Genomic DNA, 18433 nt, shown 5'->3' with positions numbered 1-18433 from the left:
GTGTGTGATGTTCCCCTTCCTGAGTCCAAGTGATCTCATTGTTCAGTTCCCACCTGTGAGTGAGAACATGCGGTGTTTGGTTTTCAGTTCTTGTGATAGTTTGCTAAGAATGATGGTTTCCAGCTGCATCCATGTCCCTACAAAGGACACAAACTCATCCTTTTTTATGGCTGCATAGTATTCCATGGTGTATATGTGCCACATTTTCTTAATCCAATCTGTCACTGATGGACATTTGGGTTGATTCCAAGTCTTTGCTATTGTGAATAGTGCTGCAATAAACATACGTGTGCATGTGTCTTTATAGCAGCATAATTTATAATCCTTTGGGTATATACCCAGTAATGGGATGGCTGGGTCATATGGTACATCTAGTTCTAGATCCTTGAGAAATCGCCATACTGTTTTCCATAATGGTTGAACTAGTTTACAATCCCACCAAGAGTGTAAAAGTGTTCCTATTTCTCCACATCCTCTCCAGCACCCGTTGTTTCCTGACTTTTTAATGATTGCCATTAGTTCCCATTTAAATTATCAGAGGCTAAAATAAACATTAAGGTAAATACATAGACTTTTGTAACAAATCCAAGAAAGCAAATTTGCTTGATTCTTTGCATAAATCTCTATCTGCCTAATTGTTTCTCATGTTCAGAATGCTATAAATTAAGGTGAAAAATGTATTGACCATCTCTATGACTCTTAGGCAGCCAATTCACTCAGACTTTCATTTACGTTTCCTCATCTATGAAGTAGGAATAATAATATTCCATGTCACACAGGATCATTGTGATGATTACACATAAGCAGCTTAGAAAACTCCTGGCACATTATAAGTGCCAGTATTTCTCCACCAGAGCTCCAAAAGAGAATTAAACTCTACAGAAAAGGGTTTGAGTAAACTACATTGACCCCTGAACAACATGGGGATTAAGGGTGCTGATCCCTGCCAGTGGAAAATCTATGTATAACTTTTGACTGCCCCAAAACTTAACTTGTAAGAGCTTACTTTTGACTAGAAGCCTTATTGATAACATAAACAGTTGATGAACACATTTTGTATGTTACACGCATTATAGACTGTATTCTTAAAATAAGCTAGAAAAAAGAAAATGTTATTAAGAAAATCATAAGGAAGAGAAAATATTATTCATTAAATGGAAGTGGATCATTGCGACAGTCTTCATTCTTATCTTCACATTGATTAGGCTGAGGAGGAGGAGGAGGAAGAGAAGGGGTTGTCTTGCTGTCTCAGGGTGACAGAGGCAGACGAAAGTCCACATATTTGTGAACCTGCATAGTTCAAAGCCATGTTATGGGTCAACTGTGTTTTCTCAGTTCTTCCAAGGATAGTACGTGGTGCTACTCTAGATGCACAGGCATTAAATCATACACATATAATGATGCTTTAGACATTAGGGCTTAATCCTTTGGGAATCTCAAATGAGAAGGGCTTATAAGTGTTATAACTGTTTAATATATAATAGCTATTATTTTGATTGCAAGTGGCAAAAATCTGTAATTTTTTTTCTTTTAAGACAAGTTTTCACTCTGTCTCCCAGGCTGGAGTGCAGTGATATGAACACAACTCACTGCAGCCTCAACCTCACTGACTCAAGCAATCCTCCCGCCTTACTCTTCCTGGTAGCTGGGACCACAGGTGCCCATCACCATGCCCAGCTAATTTTTTTTAATGTTTTTGTAGAGACTGGGTCTTGCCATGTTGCCCAGGCTGATTTTGAACTCCTGGGCTCAAGCAGTCCTCCCACCTTGGCCTCTGAAAGTGCTAGGAATACAGTCATAAGCCACCACACCCAGCCAGAAATTTATATTTAAACTGGTTTAAATAATAGAGGGACTTTATTGTTCCATGTAAATGAGAAAACAGAGAAGGCCTCAGAGATGATTTGATTAGGACTCTGACTTAGTATCTCTGCTATTCTGTTAGTTCAGCCTTTTCTCTGGCAGTTGGGTTAAACTAGTATTTCTAACCAAATTTTCAAAAGAAGAATATATATTTTTCCTAAATATGGGCTTATGGCTAAAAAGCATAAGGTGTATTTTGTATATATTTTAGAAGTCTAGTATATTTGGAATATAGTAATTGTTAAATAAGACAGTTTGGGCTTAGATAACTGTATCTGATATTAGTATGTGTCAATATGCAGTTATGCATTGCTTCACAACTAGAATATGTTCTGAGAAATTCATCCTTAGGCAATGTCATCAGTGTGTGAATCATAGAGTGTACTTACACAAACCCAGATGGTATAGCCTACTACTCACCTAAGCTATATGGTATAGCCTGTTTCTCCTAGACTGCAAACTTATACAGCATGTTACTCAACTGAATACTGTAGGCAGTTGTAAGACAAAGGTCAGGAGTTGTGTATCTAAGCATAGAGATACAGTAAAAATATGATATAAAAGATTTAAAATGGTACGCCTGTATAGAGCATGGTACTGTGAATGGAGCTTGCAGGACTGAAAGTTGCTTTGGGTGAGTCAGTGAGTGAATGTGAAGGCCTATGACATTACTGCACACTACTGTAGACTTTATAAACACAGTACAGTTAATCTATACTATAAATTTATTTTCTTAATTTTTCTTCCTTCAATAATAAATTAGCTTAGTGTAACTTTTTCACTTTATAAACTTAATTTCTTTTAACTTTTTGACTCTTTTAATAATACTTAGTTTAAATATATTATACAGCTGTACAAAAATATCTTCTTTCTTTATATCTTTATTCTATAAGCTGTTTTTTTTAACTCTTTAAACTTTTTTATTAAAAACTTAGGCACGTGGCTGGGTGCGGTGGCTCACGCCTGTTATCCCAGCACTTTGGGAGGCCAAGACAGGTGGATCCCTTGAGGCCAGGAGTTTGAGACCAGACTGGCCAATGTGGTGAAACCCTGTCTCTACTAAAAATACAAAAATTAGCCAGGCGTAGTGGCGTGCGTCTGTAGTCCCAGCTACTCAGGAGGCTGAGTCATGAGAATCACTTGAACTTGGGAGGTGGAGGTTGCAGTGAGCTGAGATTGTGCCATTGCACTCCAGCCTGGACAGAAGGGGACTCTGTCTCACAAAAAACAACAACAACAACAAAAACAGGCACAAACACACCATTCTATACTTATGTAGGGTCAGGATCATCAGTATCACTGTCTCCTACCTCTACATCTTGTCCTACTGGAATATCTTCAGGGGCAATAATATTACACATGGAGCTGTCATCTCCTAAGAGAACAATGCTTTCTTCTGGAATATCTCTTGTAGGACCAGGCTAAGGCTTACAGTTAATTTTTCTTGTATAAGTAAAAGGAGTACACTAAAATAATAATAAAAAGTATAGTACGTTAAATACATAAATCTGTAACATAGTCATTTATTATTATCAATTATCCACTGTGCGTAATTGTATATGCTATACTTTTATACAACTGGCCGCACAATAGATTTATTTACACCAGCACCACCACAAACACATGAGTAATGTGTTTTACTATGAGATTGTACAACTACAATGTCAGTAGGCATTACGAATTTCTTATTATAATCTTATGGGACTGTCATCATGTATTCATTCCGTCATTGACCAAAACATCATTATGTGGAACATGACTGCATAAGAAAAAAATGTTAAGCCTATAGAAGCTGTAATTGCGCTTTTATATGTATGCCAATATTAATTACACTAAACCACTTCAGCAGGCCATATTCTAGTAAAAGGTTTTTAAGACAGATTGCCAAAAGAAAGAGAACAAAGCAAAACAAACAAAAAACAGGGAGTTTGTAGGAATAAGTTGATGAAAGGAGTTGAAGAACAAACTAAGGGTAGTTAGGGAGGCAGAGGTTGCAGTGAGCCAAAATCGCGCCATTGCACTCCAGTCTGGGTGACAGCAAGACTCCATCTCAAAAAAACAAAAACAAAACAACTCTTTATCTGAAAAATAATTTGTATGTTTTCAGGTGGTATAAGAAAAAGTGCCTCTCTTTACCTATCTGTATGCCTAGAAAATAGTCCCAATGCTCACCTGAAACAAACTCTTAGGATCAGAAGCAGCTTTTAATCAGCTATATCTAGGACTTCCAGTCCACATCAAGAGCTAATTAAACAGAGGAGACTCAAAGCTGTCCTCCCCTTTCTAGAGTGATTTGGACAACTTTTTCTTTTTTTCCCCCCTTTTCTGTTCCCCAAGCAAAAGCAGATTCCCAAGAATGAAAGAATATGGGAAGCTTGCCATCTTCTTGACTTAAGTATTGAATCCCTTACAGTATGAGTAGAGAATCGTCTGCCCTCAAAATAACTAGATAAATTACTTTGAAATTCTAGGGTGATTTTTTCATCAGTAGACCCATTCAATTACTGATTTCTGAGACTCCTTCAAAAGATATATTTTATAAATTATATTTATTGTAAACAACCTTTATTAAGCATTTTTAAAGAAATAATTTAAATTATTTAAATTAAATAATTTAATTTAAGGTCAGGAGGTCAGAAGTTTGAGACCAGCCTGACCAACATGGAGAAACCCTGTCTCTACTAAAAATACAAAATTAGCCAGGCGTGGTGGCACATGCCTGTTAATCCCAGCTACTTGGGAGGCTGAGGCAGGAGAATCGCTTGAACCTGGGAAGCAGAGCTTGCGGTGAGCCGAGATGGCACCGTTGCACTCCATCCAGCCTTGGCAACAAGAGCGAAACTCTGTCTCTAAATGAATAAATAAATAACAGCATAGTTCACTATGACTTGTCTGTCAGAGGTAGTTTGAGAATGGATTTGTTCAGAATTCAGGTAATTAAAGGGTATGTGCCTATGCTTTTCCTATACCTTGAAATATTTGAGTACATGCTGTGAAAAATTGCCTCGTTTTTGCTTTGTTGTTTTGCCACAAAACAGAAAGAAGAAGGAAAGCTTCAAGGACAGCTTAACAAGTCTGATTCTAACCAGTATATTAGGGAACTGAAAGATCAGATAGCAGAGCTGAATCATGAGGTAAGTGATAAATTTTGATCTTCACATATTTCTTTCTTCCTTCCTCTGTATTGTAACAACACTTTATTACTGGTTATAAGATGGACACTTGTGTGCTGAATATCTTCTGTGAATTATTGGTTATAATTAATAACATTTTTGAAAATTGTCTTTTTAGCAAGCATCTTCTGTTCTAATATGGGGGATTTATTTCCCCTTAACCTCATTAGCATGACCTAGAATGATCAATTAATATTTTCATGGCAAATATTTTATTTTTTTATTGTGGTGTAAAACCTCTTGGTGGTTTGCATAGATGTCAAAGTTACTTCAACTAAACTACAGTTGTGCTTATACCTATAGAATAGATTTGTGGTATTTACCGTTGCATGCAGAGGGAAGTCTTTTTACTCGTCTTCTTTTCCCCCTCATGGTGGTATTACTGAGATTGCAAAAAAGGATACTTGCCTAATATCAGTTAACAGATTTCTTAGTATCTGAATGCTTTTTAAACTGGCACTACCTTGAATCTGTGAGATTCAACTCACAAAATTTTTGGTTTTACTAAGTACTATACTGAGTAATTTAAAGTATTTAAACTAATATGTTTTGATTAGAGAGAGATGTTAATGTGGCTCGAGGTCAATTTTCTTGTCCTTTATTGTTTTCTATTTTAATGATAGTATTTGGCTAAACACTAATGGAATACCATATTTCTTGTTTTGAATTATTTATAAAATAATGTGTATTCACAGTAATGAGATTTGAGAAGGTAGTATAACTTTCATTTGATTAAAAAGAAGAAAGAGAAAGAAAAAAAAAAAAAGAAAACTCATTTTGACCACTAAGTGAATTTAAACCTCAAAGGAAAAAGTTTAGACATTACCCTTTCCTGGTATTACACCCTTCAGTTAAAGTCTGTGTGTTTTGGGTAATACCTCCTGGGGTAGTCAGTCTAAGAGTCAGTTCTAAATGAAGAAGAAATAAAACATAAACAGAACAGTAAATCTTAGATGTGGCTCAGTTTTATTTGTTTTGAAATTTGGGAAATCAGTCCTGTAAATATTAATTTTCAGCCATGATAATGTTTGAGGGATTCAGGATCTTACATATAATCTTTACCTATTTGTGTGTATTTATTATCATATTTTTAAATCGATAGCCATAGCATGAAAGAACAAGTTACAAATAAGTGTGTTCTAGAAATCTTTATTCTTTTGAGAACCCTAGGAATTACTTATGTTCAAAAGGTGTTCTCAAAGGAAGTTGTGATTAAAATAAAGCAACCTGCCATTTAAAATTTTGATGTCTCATGATAAGGAAGCTTTAATGTTGCTGAAACTTACATATAGATTGACTTTATTTCTAAAACTAATGTAAAAATCAGTCAACAAACATTAATTTTCCCTGTCATATGCTTTGACTAAAAATCATGATATTCTGGCCGGGTGTGGTGGCTCATGCTTGTAATCCCAGCACTTTGGGAGGCTGAAGCAAGTGGATCACTTGCGGTCAGGAGTTTGAGACCAGCCCATCCAACATGGTGAAACCCCATCTCTACTAAAAATACAAAAATCAGCCAGGCATGGTGGTGTGTGCCTGTAACCCCAGCTACTGGGGAGGCTGAGGCAGAAGAATCGCTTGAACCTATGAGGTGGAGGTTGGAGTGAGCTGAGATCATGCCACTGCACTCCAGGCAACAGAGTGAGACTCCGATCGATCGATAGATAGATAGATAGATTAGATAGATAGATAGATAGGATGGATTGGAAAGATGGACGGATGGATAGATAGATAGATAGATAGATAGATAGATAGATAGATAGATAGTCTCATCAGGACTGCCAGAAAATAACTCACATGAAGTTTAACTTTGATGTCAGTTTTTCACATGTAGCCTAAGAAAGCAGTCTTACCTTATCCAAACATGAAAAGAAAATTAATCAACAGGTTAGAATTTTCTACTATGAAAATTGAAAGCTAGATTGTGCAGATTTAAAGAGTAGAAATCAAACAAACTGCATCTTTTTTTAAAAAAAAGAAAAAAAACCTTTAAAGCATTTTTATTTATTAATACGCTTCCTTGTTGCAGATAGAATTAAGGAAATTTGCAACCGCTACAAAGTAATAAACTACAATTTTGGGAGCAAAAGAAAAGAAAAAAAACTGTAGAAATATAATATGGAAGCATGAATAAGACCATTATAAAAATGCTTACCATAAAAATATATCTTTCCTATAAGTGGGCCTCAGATTTAGCTCTAAGGTTTTTCAGCCAACACAAAACCTGGTCACTTAAACATTTCAGAGTGTCTATATTATGAAAACAGACCAATTAGCTAGAAGAGCCACATCTATTCGTGATACTAAGATTAAATAACAAGTTCTCCATTGCTTCCTCACAAAGGAGACCTAGTGTGAGTTCCCTGGTTATTATACGTAACATTTGAATGGCTTCATAATCATAAAAGTTAAATAAAGAACAGAAGCTTAAAAAAAAAAAAAAAAAAAAAAAGCCAGGCCTGGCGGCATGCACCTGTAGCCCCAGCTACTCCAATGGCCGAGGTGGGAGGATCAGTTGAACCCAGGAGGTCAAGGCTGCAGTGAACCATGATCACACCACTGCACTCCAGCCTGGGTGTCAAAGTGAGACCCTGTCTCAAAAAAAAAGGTTTTGTATAGCAGCATAACATGCAGAGACATGTCCAAGTCAAAAGTTTCCAGCTCAGTAAATTATCACAAAATGATCACACTCATGTAGATATCACCCAGGCCTAAGAAATAGACCCCAGAGCCCTGTTCATACTCTTTTAACCCATACTGCCTCCCTTCTACTCAAAGGTAACCATGATCTCAGACTTCTCATACAGTAGTTTAACTTTTTGAACTTTATATAAATGGCTTCTTGCAGTGTGTATTCTTTTGGGTCTTGCTGCTTTTGCTCAACATTGTGAGATTTTACTTTGTCATTTTAAAATGTAGCTGTAGGTTGTTCATTTTCATCACTGTGTAATTTTCCTTTGTATAAATATACCATGATTTATTTATCTATTATGTTGGTGCACATTTGGATTATTTCCAGTTGGTCTGTTAAGAACATTGCTTTAAGTGATTTATGCCAGTTTATACTGTCTATAAGCAGTGAAGAAAGTTCTTGCTGTTCTACATCTTCAACATGTGGAATTGTCAGTCTTTCTTAATTTAGCCATTCTGTGACTATGAAGAGATTTCTCATTATGGTTTTAATGTGCATTTCCCTGATTATTAGTGAGATTGAGTACTTTTCCCCCAGTATATAGAACAACGTTGGCATGTACTGGGTACTTTGTGAAAATGTTTCTAATGAAAAAATGATGTTTGTGAAAGGTTTTGCAGATGAGATCACATATAAGTTGCATGGGAATGCCAAGAAGCTGCTTTTTTTCTTTGGATGGAGTCTTGCTCTGTCTCCCAGGCTGGAGTGCAGTGGCGTGATCTTGGCTTACTGCAACCTTTGCCTCCTGGGTTCAAGCAATTCTCCTGCCTCAGCCTCCTGAGTAGCTAGGGTTACAGGCACACACCACGATGCCTGGCTAATTTTTGTATTTTTTTAGTAGAGATGGAGTTTCACCATGTTGACCAGGCTGGTCTCGAACTCCTGACCTTGTGATCCGCCTGCCTTGGCCTCCCAGAGTGCTGGGATTACAGGCGTGAGCCACCATGCCCATCCAGAAGCCTCTTAATATGTGAAAATCAGTGGAAAGAACATTCCAGACAGAAGAAACAACTAGCCCAAAGACCTTAGAAGAAAATGAAATGGTCATTTTGAGAAACAATGCTAGTGTGGCTGGAATATAGTGAAGGGTAGAAAAACGGCATAAGATAAAATTAGAGAGGCAGGTGAGGTCAGATTATTTACGATTGGTCCTCTGTATCCATGGGTTTTGCATCAGTGGATTCAACCAACCTTGGATCAAAAACATTTTTTAAAGACTATTGCATCTGTAGCTGTACTGAACAGCTGCAAATTGTTTTCCTTATTATTATTCCCTAAACAATACAGTATAACAGTTTATATTGCGTTAACATTGTATTAGGTATTATAAGTAAGCTAGAGATGATTTGAAGTATACAGGAAGTCAGGCATAGATTATATGCAAATATGCCATTTTATATCAGGGATTTGAGCATCCATGGATTTTAGTATCCTTGGGACATCCTGGACCCAATCTCCCACAGACACCGAGGGACAACTGTGTAGTGCTTTGTAAACCAGGGTGTATAGTGGAAAGCTTTTGAATGTTTGTTGTTAGGGATTTTTTTGGTTAGGGTTGTTTAGGTTTTTTTGTTTTGTTTTGTTTTTGGTTTTGTTTTAGAAATGGGGGTCTCACTATATTGCTCAGGCTGGCCTCTAACTCCTGGGCTCAAGTGATCCTTCCACCTTAACTTACTGAGTAGCTGGGACTACAGGGCTGCGCCACCATACCTGCTGTCTTTGGATGGTTTCATACAGAAAATTTTATAATTTCATTTGCTCTGCCTACTGTACAGTGAACTGATTGTAGAAGAGAAAGAGTGAGAAGAGGGAAATTCATGAGGAGTCTGTTACAATGGTCCAGATAAGATCAAACATGGCTTAGAAGGATGGAAGAAGTGGAAATGTAATATGGCTGTGTTAGAAGTATGTTTATCTCATAAGGAAAAATATTCATTGGTTCCAGAGAGTTTTGGCTTGAGTAATTGAGTGAATGGTTGGTTGGTGCCATTGACCAACATAGAGAAAGGTAAACAAGAGCTCTATTTTTATTCTAAGGTTTGTAGTAAGGTTGAGATTCCTATTAAATATTCAAATGAAGGTATCAGATAGGCAGTGGCTATGTGAGTGTGAAATTCTGAAGAGAGGTCAGGGCTAAAAATAGGTGTAGCCCTCACTGGCATGTAAATGGCATTCATATATAAAGAGAAGGGTGTCCAGGAGCAAGTTCTGAAGTTCTCCCAACCTTTAAGGTCAAGAGAGCCGGGAGAGGACCAAAACCACCAGGGAGATAGGCGGGAGAGTGTGAAGACACAGGAGTCCCTGAAGGAGGAAGGGATCATTTCAATGTAGTTATTTAGATTTTAAACTTCCCAGATCCTTTTGAAGAATAAACTTATTAAGACAGATTTCTTGGCCGGGCATGGAGGCTCACGCTTATAATCCCAGCACTTTGGGAGGCCGAAGCAGGTGGATCACTTGAGGACAGGAGTTTGAGACTAGCCTGGCCAACATGGAGAAACCCTGTCTCTACAAAAAAAAAAAAGCAAAAATTAGCTGGATGTAGTGGTGTGCGCCTGTAGTCCCAGCTACTTGGGAAGCTGAGGTAGGAGAATTGCTTGAGCCTGGGAACCAGAGGTTGCAGTGAGCAGAGATCACACCACTGTACTTCAGCCTGGGCGACACAGTGAGACCCTGTCTCAAGAAAAAAAAAAAAAAAAGATTTCTTCGGAATTTTTTATGATTTGTCAAAGAACAATGGATGATTTAAGAAAGAACTTGAAAGGAGAAATGTTCTATCACTAAATACTACTGAAACACCCTTCCTGAAGAAATTAGAGAAACAGCCCGGCATGGTGGCTCATGCCTGTTATTCCAGCACTCTGAGAGGCTGAGGCAGGCAGATCATCTAAGGTCAGGAGTTTGAGACCAGTCTGGCCAACATGGCTAAACCCCGTCTCTACTAAAAATAAATAAATAAATAATGCAAAAATTAGCAGGACATGGTGGTGCGTGCCTGTAACCCCAGCTACTCAGGAAGCTGAAGCACGAGAATGGCTTAAACCTGGGAGACAGAGGTTGCAGTGAGCCAAGATCTCACCACTGCACTCCAGCCTGGGCCACAGAGACTCCGTCTCAAAAAAAAACAAAACAAAAAACCAGAAAAAGAAAAAAAGAGAAATGTAAGCTATTTCAAGACAAAGCTGGGGGGAAAAAAAGAACTATTTTGGTATGCTGTAAACAACATACAACTCAGGTAGATAAAACCTACTTACTTTCTAGGAATAATCATTATATTGGTTTCTACTGGTCTTCTGTCATCCTGTCTTTTTTGTTGGGAAAGGCAGTTTTTCTAAGTTAAATTACATGTCACAGGAATCTTTTTTTAAGTAGGTGATTAGGAATTTGAGTAAATAAAAAGAAATCTAAATAAAGCCCTTACTGAAGTTTGACTTAGAAAATGTTTATATAAACAGGAATGGTAGTGTGGGCCTTGTAGTTCTAGTTACTTGGGAGACTGAGGCAGGAGGATTGCTCTGAACCCAGGAGTTTGAGGTTGCAGTGAGCTAAGATCATGCCACTGCACTCCAGCCTGGGTGGCAGTGAGACCCTAACTCTAGAAAAAAATAAAAATGTGAGAAAAAAATTATGTGAATATTCCTTAAGTTTTTAAATTCTGATATCTGTTTATATAAACCTGAGCTATGGATTTAATTAAATATATATCAAAAAGTATTTTAATGTCCTAGACATTCTTAATATAGTTTTTAATACGTATACTCATTTCGTTATTAAACTGGAATTTTTGAAATAAGGAATTTTAACAATCAGATTGACAATACAGTAAGTCCTCAACATTGTCAATAGGTTCTTCGAAACTGAGACTTCAAAGTGAAAGACATATAACATGTCCATGAATAATGTCGTTTTGTTTATAATGATGAGGGGAAAAAATTGGTTTCTGTGTATGTCCTCTCACTTAAAATGACAGTTTCCAAGAACCTGTGGAAAACTTTAAGTGAGAACTTACTATATGCCCTTTTGTATTTCTTTGGATTTTTTTTTTCCTTATGCTTGTATTTTTCTACTTAAAGCGGTGGCTTACGCCTGTAATCCCAACACTTTGGGAGGCCGAAGTGGGTGAATCACAAGGTCAGGAGTTCAAGACCATCCTGGCCAACATGGTGAAACCCCGTCTCTACTAAAAATACAAAAATTAGCCAGGCGTGGTGGTGCGCACCTATAATCTCAGCTACTGGGGAGGCTGAGGCAGGAGAATCACTTGAAGCCAGGAGGCGGAGGTTGCAATGAGCCAAGATCGTACCACTGTACTCCAGGCTGGGTGACAGAGCAAGACTTCATCTCAAAAAAAAAAAAATAGTAGTTAATAAGACCTTTTTAAGGCTCATTCAGCACTGCTCTTCATCTAGAGATTAAAACTGAAATACTAAAGGTAGAAAAGAACTTAGTCATCTGGTTCTATAGTTGTTGGCAGCTATTTTTTTTTCTTTATTTCATACTGAATGATACTGTTTTTTGGTTTATTTAACTTCATGCTTATTCTTTTTTTTTTTTTTTTTTTTTTGAGACAAGAATTTCGCTCTGTCACCTAGGCTGGAATGCAGTGGCACGATCTCGACTCACTGCAACCTCTGCCTCCTGGGTTCAAGCGATTCTCCTGCCTCAGCCTCCTAAGTAGCTGGGACTACAGGCACATGCCGCCACACCTGGTTAATTTTTTGTATTTTAGCAGACACAGGATTTCACCGTGTTGCCTAGGCTGTTCTTGAACTCCTGAGCTCAGACAGTCTGTGCGCCTCGGCCTCCCAAAGTGCTTATTCTTATTTCTGTTTCTACCAGTCTTTATTTCCCTTTAGGTACTACAAAGCTCCAAGTATGTTACCTAGTTTACAGAGTGATACTCAAGAACAGAATTGACATTCTTACCATAAAACTCCATTGATAACAGTAGTCTACTTATAGAAACAGAAATAAGAATTAAAAACAGTGCTATCTATTTGTACTGATGAGTGAATTTTAACTTTTAAGAAAATGTTAACGTTTAAGAAAAACTTCAGTGTATGGAGTTACAAGCTATCCTGCATGTTTTTATAATAGAAAGTATTAGTTTTCCCAGTGCAGCAGCTTCTTAATAAAAGAAATTATTCCCTTAAATTTGTTCTTTCTCTAAATAGAGCAGTGTAAAGTAGCATGCGGAAGTTTCAGGATCTCATACAACCAAGTAAATAGGTTTTTTATCCCCCTACCCAGAACGTCCCATGTAGATGATGAAAGATTATATTTGCCATTCTGTGAAAATTGCTTTAAGCCCGTTAAATACATACACTGCTTTTTAATCTTACAGCCTCCATTTATATTTTTAAAACCCATTATTTTCTTTCTTTATTTTTTCTGGAGACAGGGTCTTGCTCTGTGGCCCAGCTGGAGTGCAATGGTGCCATCACCGCTCACTGCAACCTCAACCTGCTGGGCTCAAGTGATCCTCCCACCTCAGCCTCCTGAGTAGCTGGGACTACAGGTGTGCAAGACTGCACCTGATTTTTTGTTTGTTTGTTTGTTTTTAAGAGAGAGGGTCTCACTGTGTTGTCCAGGCTGGTCGGGAACTCTTGGGCTCAAGGGATCTCCCTGTCTCGGCCTCTGAAAATGCTGGGATTACAGGCATCAACTACTGTGCCCAGCAAAAACTGATTCTTAATGACTTCTTTGAATGAGTAGCTATTACTCCTTTTCCTCTTATATGTTCTGTTTTATCTCGGATAAGCAGTTTATCTTATTTGAAGTCCATTTTAGAAATTATTATGCAGATTTTTATATTTGGAACAATATCACTATGTAAAATACTTAAAGCTGAGATTTAAGAATCATATTTTTTTAACCCAGAAATGTTCTTAAAATTTATCTTGTTTTTCATTTGATAAATGAGGAAGCTGAGGCCCTAAGAGTTAAGGGACTTACCCAAAGTTACAAAGCTAGTTCATAGCTGAGATGGAACTCATCATGCCTGGGCATTGTGGCTTCTGATCTACTGCATCCCACTGCCCTACCATGATCCTGCTGGCCCACTTAATGATGACATATTAAACATTAAAGTTAGAGTTCTATAAGCATTTGTTTAATTGAATTAAATTGAAGTGCTTCTCTCAGATGAGAACCTAACATCTAGTTAGTAAAAATCTGCTCGTGGCTCATATTCTTTATTTTTCTTTCTGCAGCAACTTCTATTCCTTGTGAGACTGCAGAATTTGTCCAACTTGACTTTCAGATTCTGCTTCAGTTTTCATTTGGTGCTACTAGCATTGTAGCTTTTAAATATTTGATGACTTTCTGAAAACAGGCAACTGAGATTTCCTAGCCATATTTGATGTTTTGAGAAACACAGAACTTGATTTTAAAAAGTCAATCCAATTCATATATACCTCTTATTTAGGAAATACAAGCTTATTCAAATACATAAATTACCTTTGCTGTTAAATGCATTCTGTTTGAAGAGTTTGAAGTTTAACTGGTGGCAAGATGTTTCCAGATTAATTTTTTTAAAACTCCAAGGCAATATGTTTCTCCATGTATTTCTTGCCATTTAAAATAATGTATAATATACTGTAGTCTGGGAAAAACTGTAATAATCCCATACAGGGTCAGGGCACGGTGGCTCACATCTGTGATTCTGGCACTATGTGAGACCGAGGTTGGCTGATTGCATGAGCCCAGGAGTTTAAGACCAACCTGGGCAATATGGCAAAACCCTCTACCAAAAAATACAAAAATTGGCAGTTCACGGTGGCTCGTGCCTGTAATCCCAGCACTTTGAGAGGCCGAGGCAGAGGGATCATGAGATCAGGAGTTCAAGAACAGCCTGACCAACATGGTGAAACCCCGTCTCTACTAAAAATACAAAAATTAGCCAGGCGTGGTGGTGTACACCTGTAATCCCAGCTGCTGGGGAGGCTGAGGCAGGAGAATCACTTGAACACAGGAGGCGGAGGCTGCAGTGAGCCGAGATCATGCCACTGCCCTCCAGCCTGGGTGACACAGTGAGACTCTATCTCCAAAAAAAAAAAAAAAAGCCAGGTGTGGTGGCATGCCCCTGTAGTTCCAGCTACTTGGGAGGCTGAGGTGGGAAGATCTCTTGAGCCTGGGAGGGAGAGGTTGCAGTGAGCTGAGTTTGTACCACTGCATTCCAGCCTGGGTGACAGAGTGAAACCCTGTCTCAAAATAAATAAATAAATAATCCCACACAGGATACCTTACTTTATTCAAGACTTTTAGACCACTTTTCAGTTTTATGGTGTATTCATAGAATATAATTGGTGTTCTACCCATTATATGCATCAGTGTATCTAATTCCTGCCATGGGTAAAAAAAGAAAATTTTTTTTATACTGTTAATGAAAACATGTGCCTCTAATGATAGTAATTTCATTAAGAAACTGGAGTTAATTAATGAAAACATGAACACAGAGATCTAGTAGGAGAGGGGTAAGAGGCTAGATAAGGAAATCACCTAGAAAATAAAAAAATCACAATTAAAAGTCAGGTGAGGAAAAATATTAGAACTTTTAAAATGTAAGAAACGAAGTAAGGAAGCGTCTTAGGAATATTAACTAAGGTAGGATATGCCTCCAGAGGGTTTGTTAAGAGAGTTCTAGGAAAAAATTCGAGTGAGCAGCCAACATAAAGAATACAGACTCAATGTAAAACAAGGGATTTGAATCTGGTACTCGGAGGATCAAATAAATATCTTCAGGGGATATATCACACTGGTCAAGAAACAGAACCGGGTGGAATTGTAAAATCAGTCTTGAATATTAAGCTGCATTAGATGGAATTTTTTCTAAAATTGTCCTAGACACAATGAGAAGAGTAGCCCTACTCTCAAGGAACTTTTAGTTTGGTGGGGAAAAGCAGAAAAGTTAATTTGATAAAGACTATATGGTTGGCACTGATAGAGAATACTTAATGGTTCAGAAATGTGAGACAACACAGCACTTAATTTCATTTGTTCTAATTAATGGTCGTTATATCCTCTCTGACGTTTAGAGTCAAGCTGAATTGTGAATTTCTTGACAGCAAAGATTATCTTATTCAGCCTTATATTTCTTAGGGTCTTTTGAAAGTCCTGGCATGGTAGTCTGAACTCATGAATTCAGTCAGTTCTCTTGGTGTTCATATTGTCCCAAATTTGGCCAATGGGAACTCTTTGAAGCTGGCTCCAATGTCTTTTTTTTTCTACAGCCCCATTAGTCCTTGAACACATCTGTGTTTCCTGGCACTAGATGGCAAGTTTTTAAATAGTATTTTACATTACATTACATGAGTAGAGCTAGATTTCAAATGTAGCTGAAAAACTGAAAAACTGTTAATTAATACTTACCAGTAAATTTCTGAAGAGATGGTCCCAACAATTACTCTTGGACAATTAGAATGGAAATACAAGTCATGAGAAACCACTTCAAGGGAAACTGGAAGTCAAGGGTCTATGAAAAATAAAGGCAGATGGTGATAAGCATTTTTTGAAGGAAATGGAACTGTCAAGCCTGTAGTGACAGGTTTTATAGTTTTTTACAGCAATTCTTAAGCAGATTTAATTCAGTAAGGGTGAAAGAGACTTCTCTTTCTTTTAGCAATCCCAGGAAGAGACCATACTAGTAACATACTCTTAGATCCCAGACATGAGAAAATGAAATATAAACATCTAAAACCATTTTAATTATATGTAAACTTTTAGCATGACTGTAGTATTAAGCATATTTATCATTTGAGTGATACTAATAGGATGTGCTCAAATGTGTCATTCAACTTGATATGGGATGCTAAAATGAGCTACAGTTTTAAAATCTTGTGAACTTACTCTAGTTTCAGGGCTTGAGTGTTCATTTTTAAATGTTTTTCCATTCATTCAAAAGCTGACTTGGACTCGGGAAGGGGAACATCACACACCGGGGCCTATCATGGGGAGGGGGCAAGGGGGAGGGATTGCATTGGGAGTTATACCTGATGTAAATGACGAGTTGAGGGGTGCTGACGAGTTGATGGGTGCAGCACACCAACATGGCACAAGTAAACATATGTAACAAACCTTCACGTTATGCACATGTACCCTAGAACTTAAAGTATAATAATAATAAATAAATAAATTTTTTAAAAAAAGCTGATTATTCCTACTTTTCATCTAACTCCCACTTTTTTCTTCCATTATCATATCAGTACTTCTAAGCACATCCATAAAACGCAGAAGGGGGAGGATTAGAAATTCATGCAGTTGCCGAGCGCAGTGGCTCACACCTGTAATCCCAGCACTTAGGGAGGCTAAGGCGGGTGGATCACTCAGGAGTTCAAGATCAGCCTGACCAACATGAAGAAACCCTATCTCTACAAAAATTAGCTCTGTGTGGTGGTGTGCACCTGTAGTCCCAGCTACTTGGGAGGCTGAAGTGGGAGGATCCCTTGACCCAGGAGGTCGAGGTTGCAGTGAGCCAAGATCATTCCACTGAACTCCATCCTGGGTAGCAGAATGAGACCAAGTCTCAAAAAAAAAAAGAAAAGAAAAGAAAAAAATTCATGCAGTTTATCTGGTTCTTAATCTTAATTCTGGATTTTGTTTATTATTTTATTTTATTTTTTTGAGATGGAGTCTTGCTCTGTCGCCCAGGCTGGAGTGCAGTGGTATGATCTTGGTTCACTGCAACCTCCGCCTCCCGGGGTTCAAGCAATTCTCCTGCCTCAGCCTCCTGAGTAGCTGGGATTACATGCGTGCACCACCATGCCCAGCTAATTTTTGTGTTTTTAGTAGAGATGGGTTTTCGCCATGTTGGCCAGGCTGGTCTTGAACTCCTGACCTCATGATCCGCCCTCCTCGGTCTCCCAAAGTGCTGGAATTACAGGTGTGAGCCACTGTGCCCAGGCTATTTTTTTTTTCATTTGATAAGTTTAGATTTCTTTCCAGATTTTGTGTGTCTTTGTTCTCCATCATACTACAGGTGATTGAGAAACTGTCATCTTTATAACAGTGGACTTCAGTCAGGAGACCTGGATTGTAGTTCTGTCTGCCACTGATTAGCTGGGTGACCTTAGGATGCCAGTTCACTTTATGTATCTATTTAATCAGTGAATATTTGAACATCTTTTAATTCACAGGCATGCCTTAAGCCATGCCTCAGTTTCTTGATTGCAAAGCAGTTATACTAAATGGTACCTAAAGCCACTTCCATCCCAGTGCTGTGCTAGGTGTGTAAAAGTCATAGTTCCAGTTGTTGAGTTTAGACTGATAAGGAGAAGCAGTTCGTGTGGGCAGTACTGTAGTAGAACCACATGGCACCATGGCCTAGAAACATGTCAGAAAATCTATGATCATGGGGCTGCCTAAATTGTGTATTAGAGAAGAAGTAGAAGATTGGTAGGAAAAGGAGAATAGAGGATATTTCAAGCAGAGAGGCGTATATGCAGAGGCTTGGAGGCAAGTAAAGAATTCATAAAGGAGACCAAGAAGGATTAGTATGAAAAGTAGGAGGAAAATCAGTAGAGAGGGGCATTCCTGAAGCCAAAGTGAGAGAGAGACTTACATTGCTCAGTTTGTTTTTAGAGTGTGGTACTGAAAATAACATTCATAGAGATTGATCTAATGGCTGAAAGTAAAGCTTTTTTAATCAAACAAGAGGAAATCTATAAAATATAGTTATTTTCTTGATTGTGTTTTTTAAAATCAT

General features: G+C 37.9%; 1 protein-coding gene across 15 annotated transcripts in view; it reads left to right on the top strand.

The window, feature by feature from the left end:
• The window catches only part of EVI5 (ecotropic viral integration site 5), a 300894-nt gene that overhangs the window by 247386 nt on the left and 35075 nt on the right, over nt 1–18433 (top strand). For all 15 annotated transcript variants that reach the window (XM_021944188.2, XM_031650793.1, XM_031650781.1 and 12 more), the window contains one exon: nt 4902–4997. In XM_021944188.2, the coding sequence (XP_021799880.1) occupies nt 4902–4997 (96 nt within the window). The remainder of the gene's footprint in view (nt 1–4901; nt 4998–18433) is intronic.

This window comes from Papio anubis, chromosome 1 (genome assembly GCF_008728515.1).
Source record: "Papio anubis isolate 15944 chromosome 1, Panubis1.0, whole genome shotgun sequence".
Lineage (NCBI taxonomy): Eukaryota > Metazoa > Chordata > Mammalia > Primates > Cercopithecidae > Papio > Papio anubis.
The sequence above is the reverse complement of the archived record's forward strand: the minus strand, read 5'-3'. Positions and strand labels throughout refer to the sequence as shown.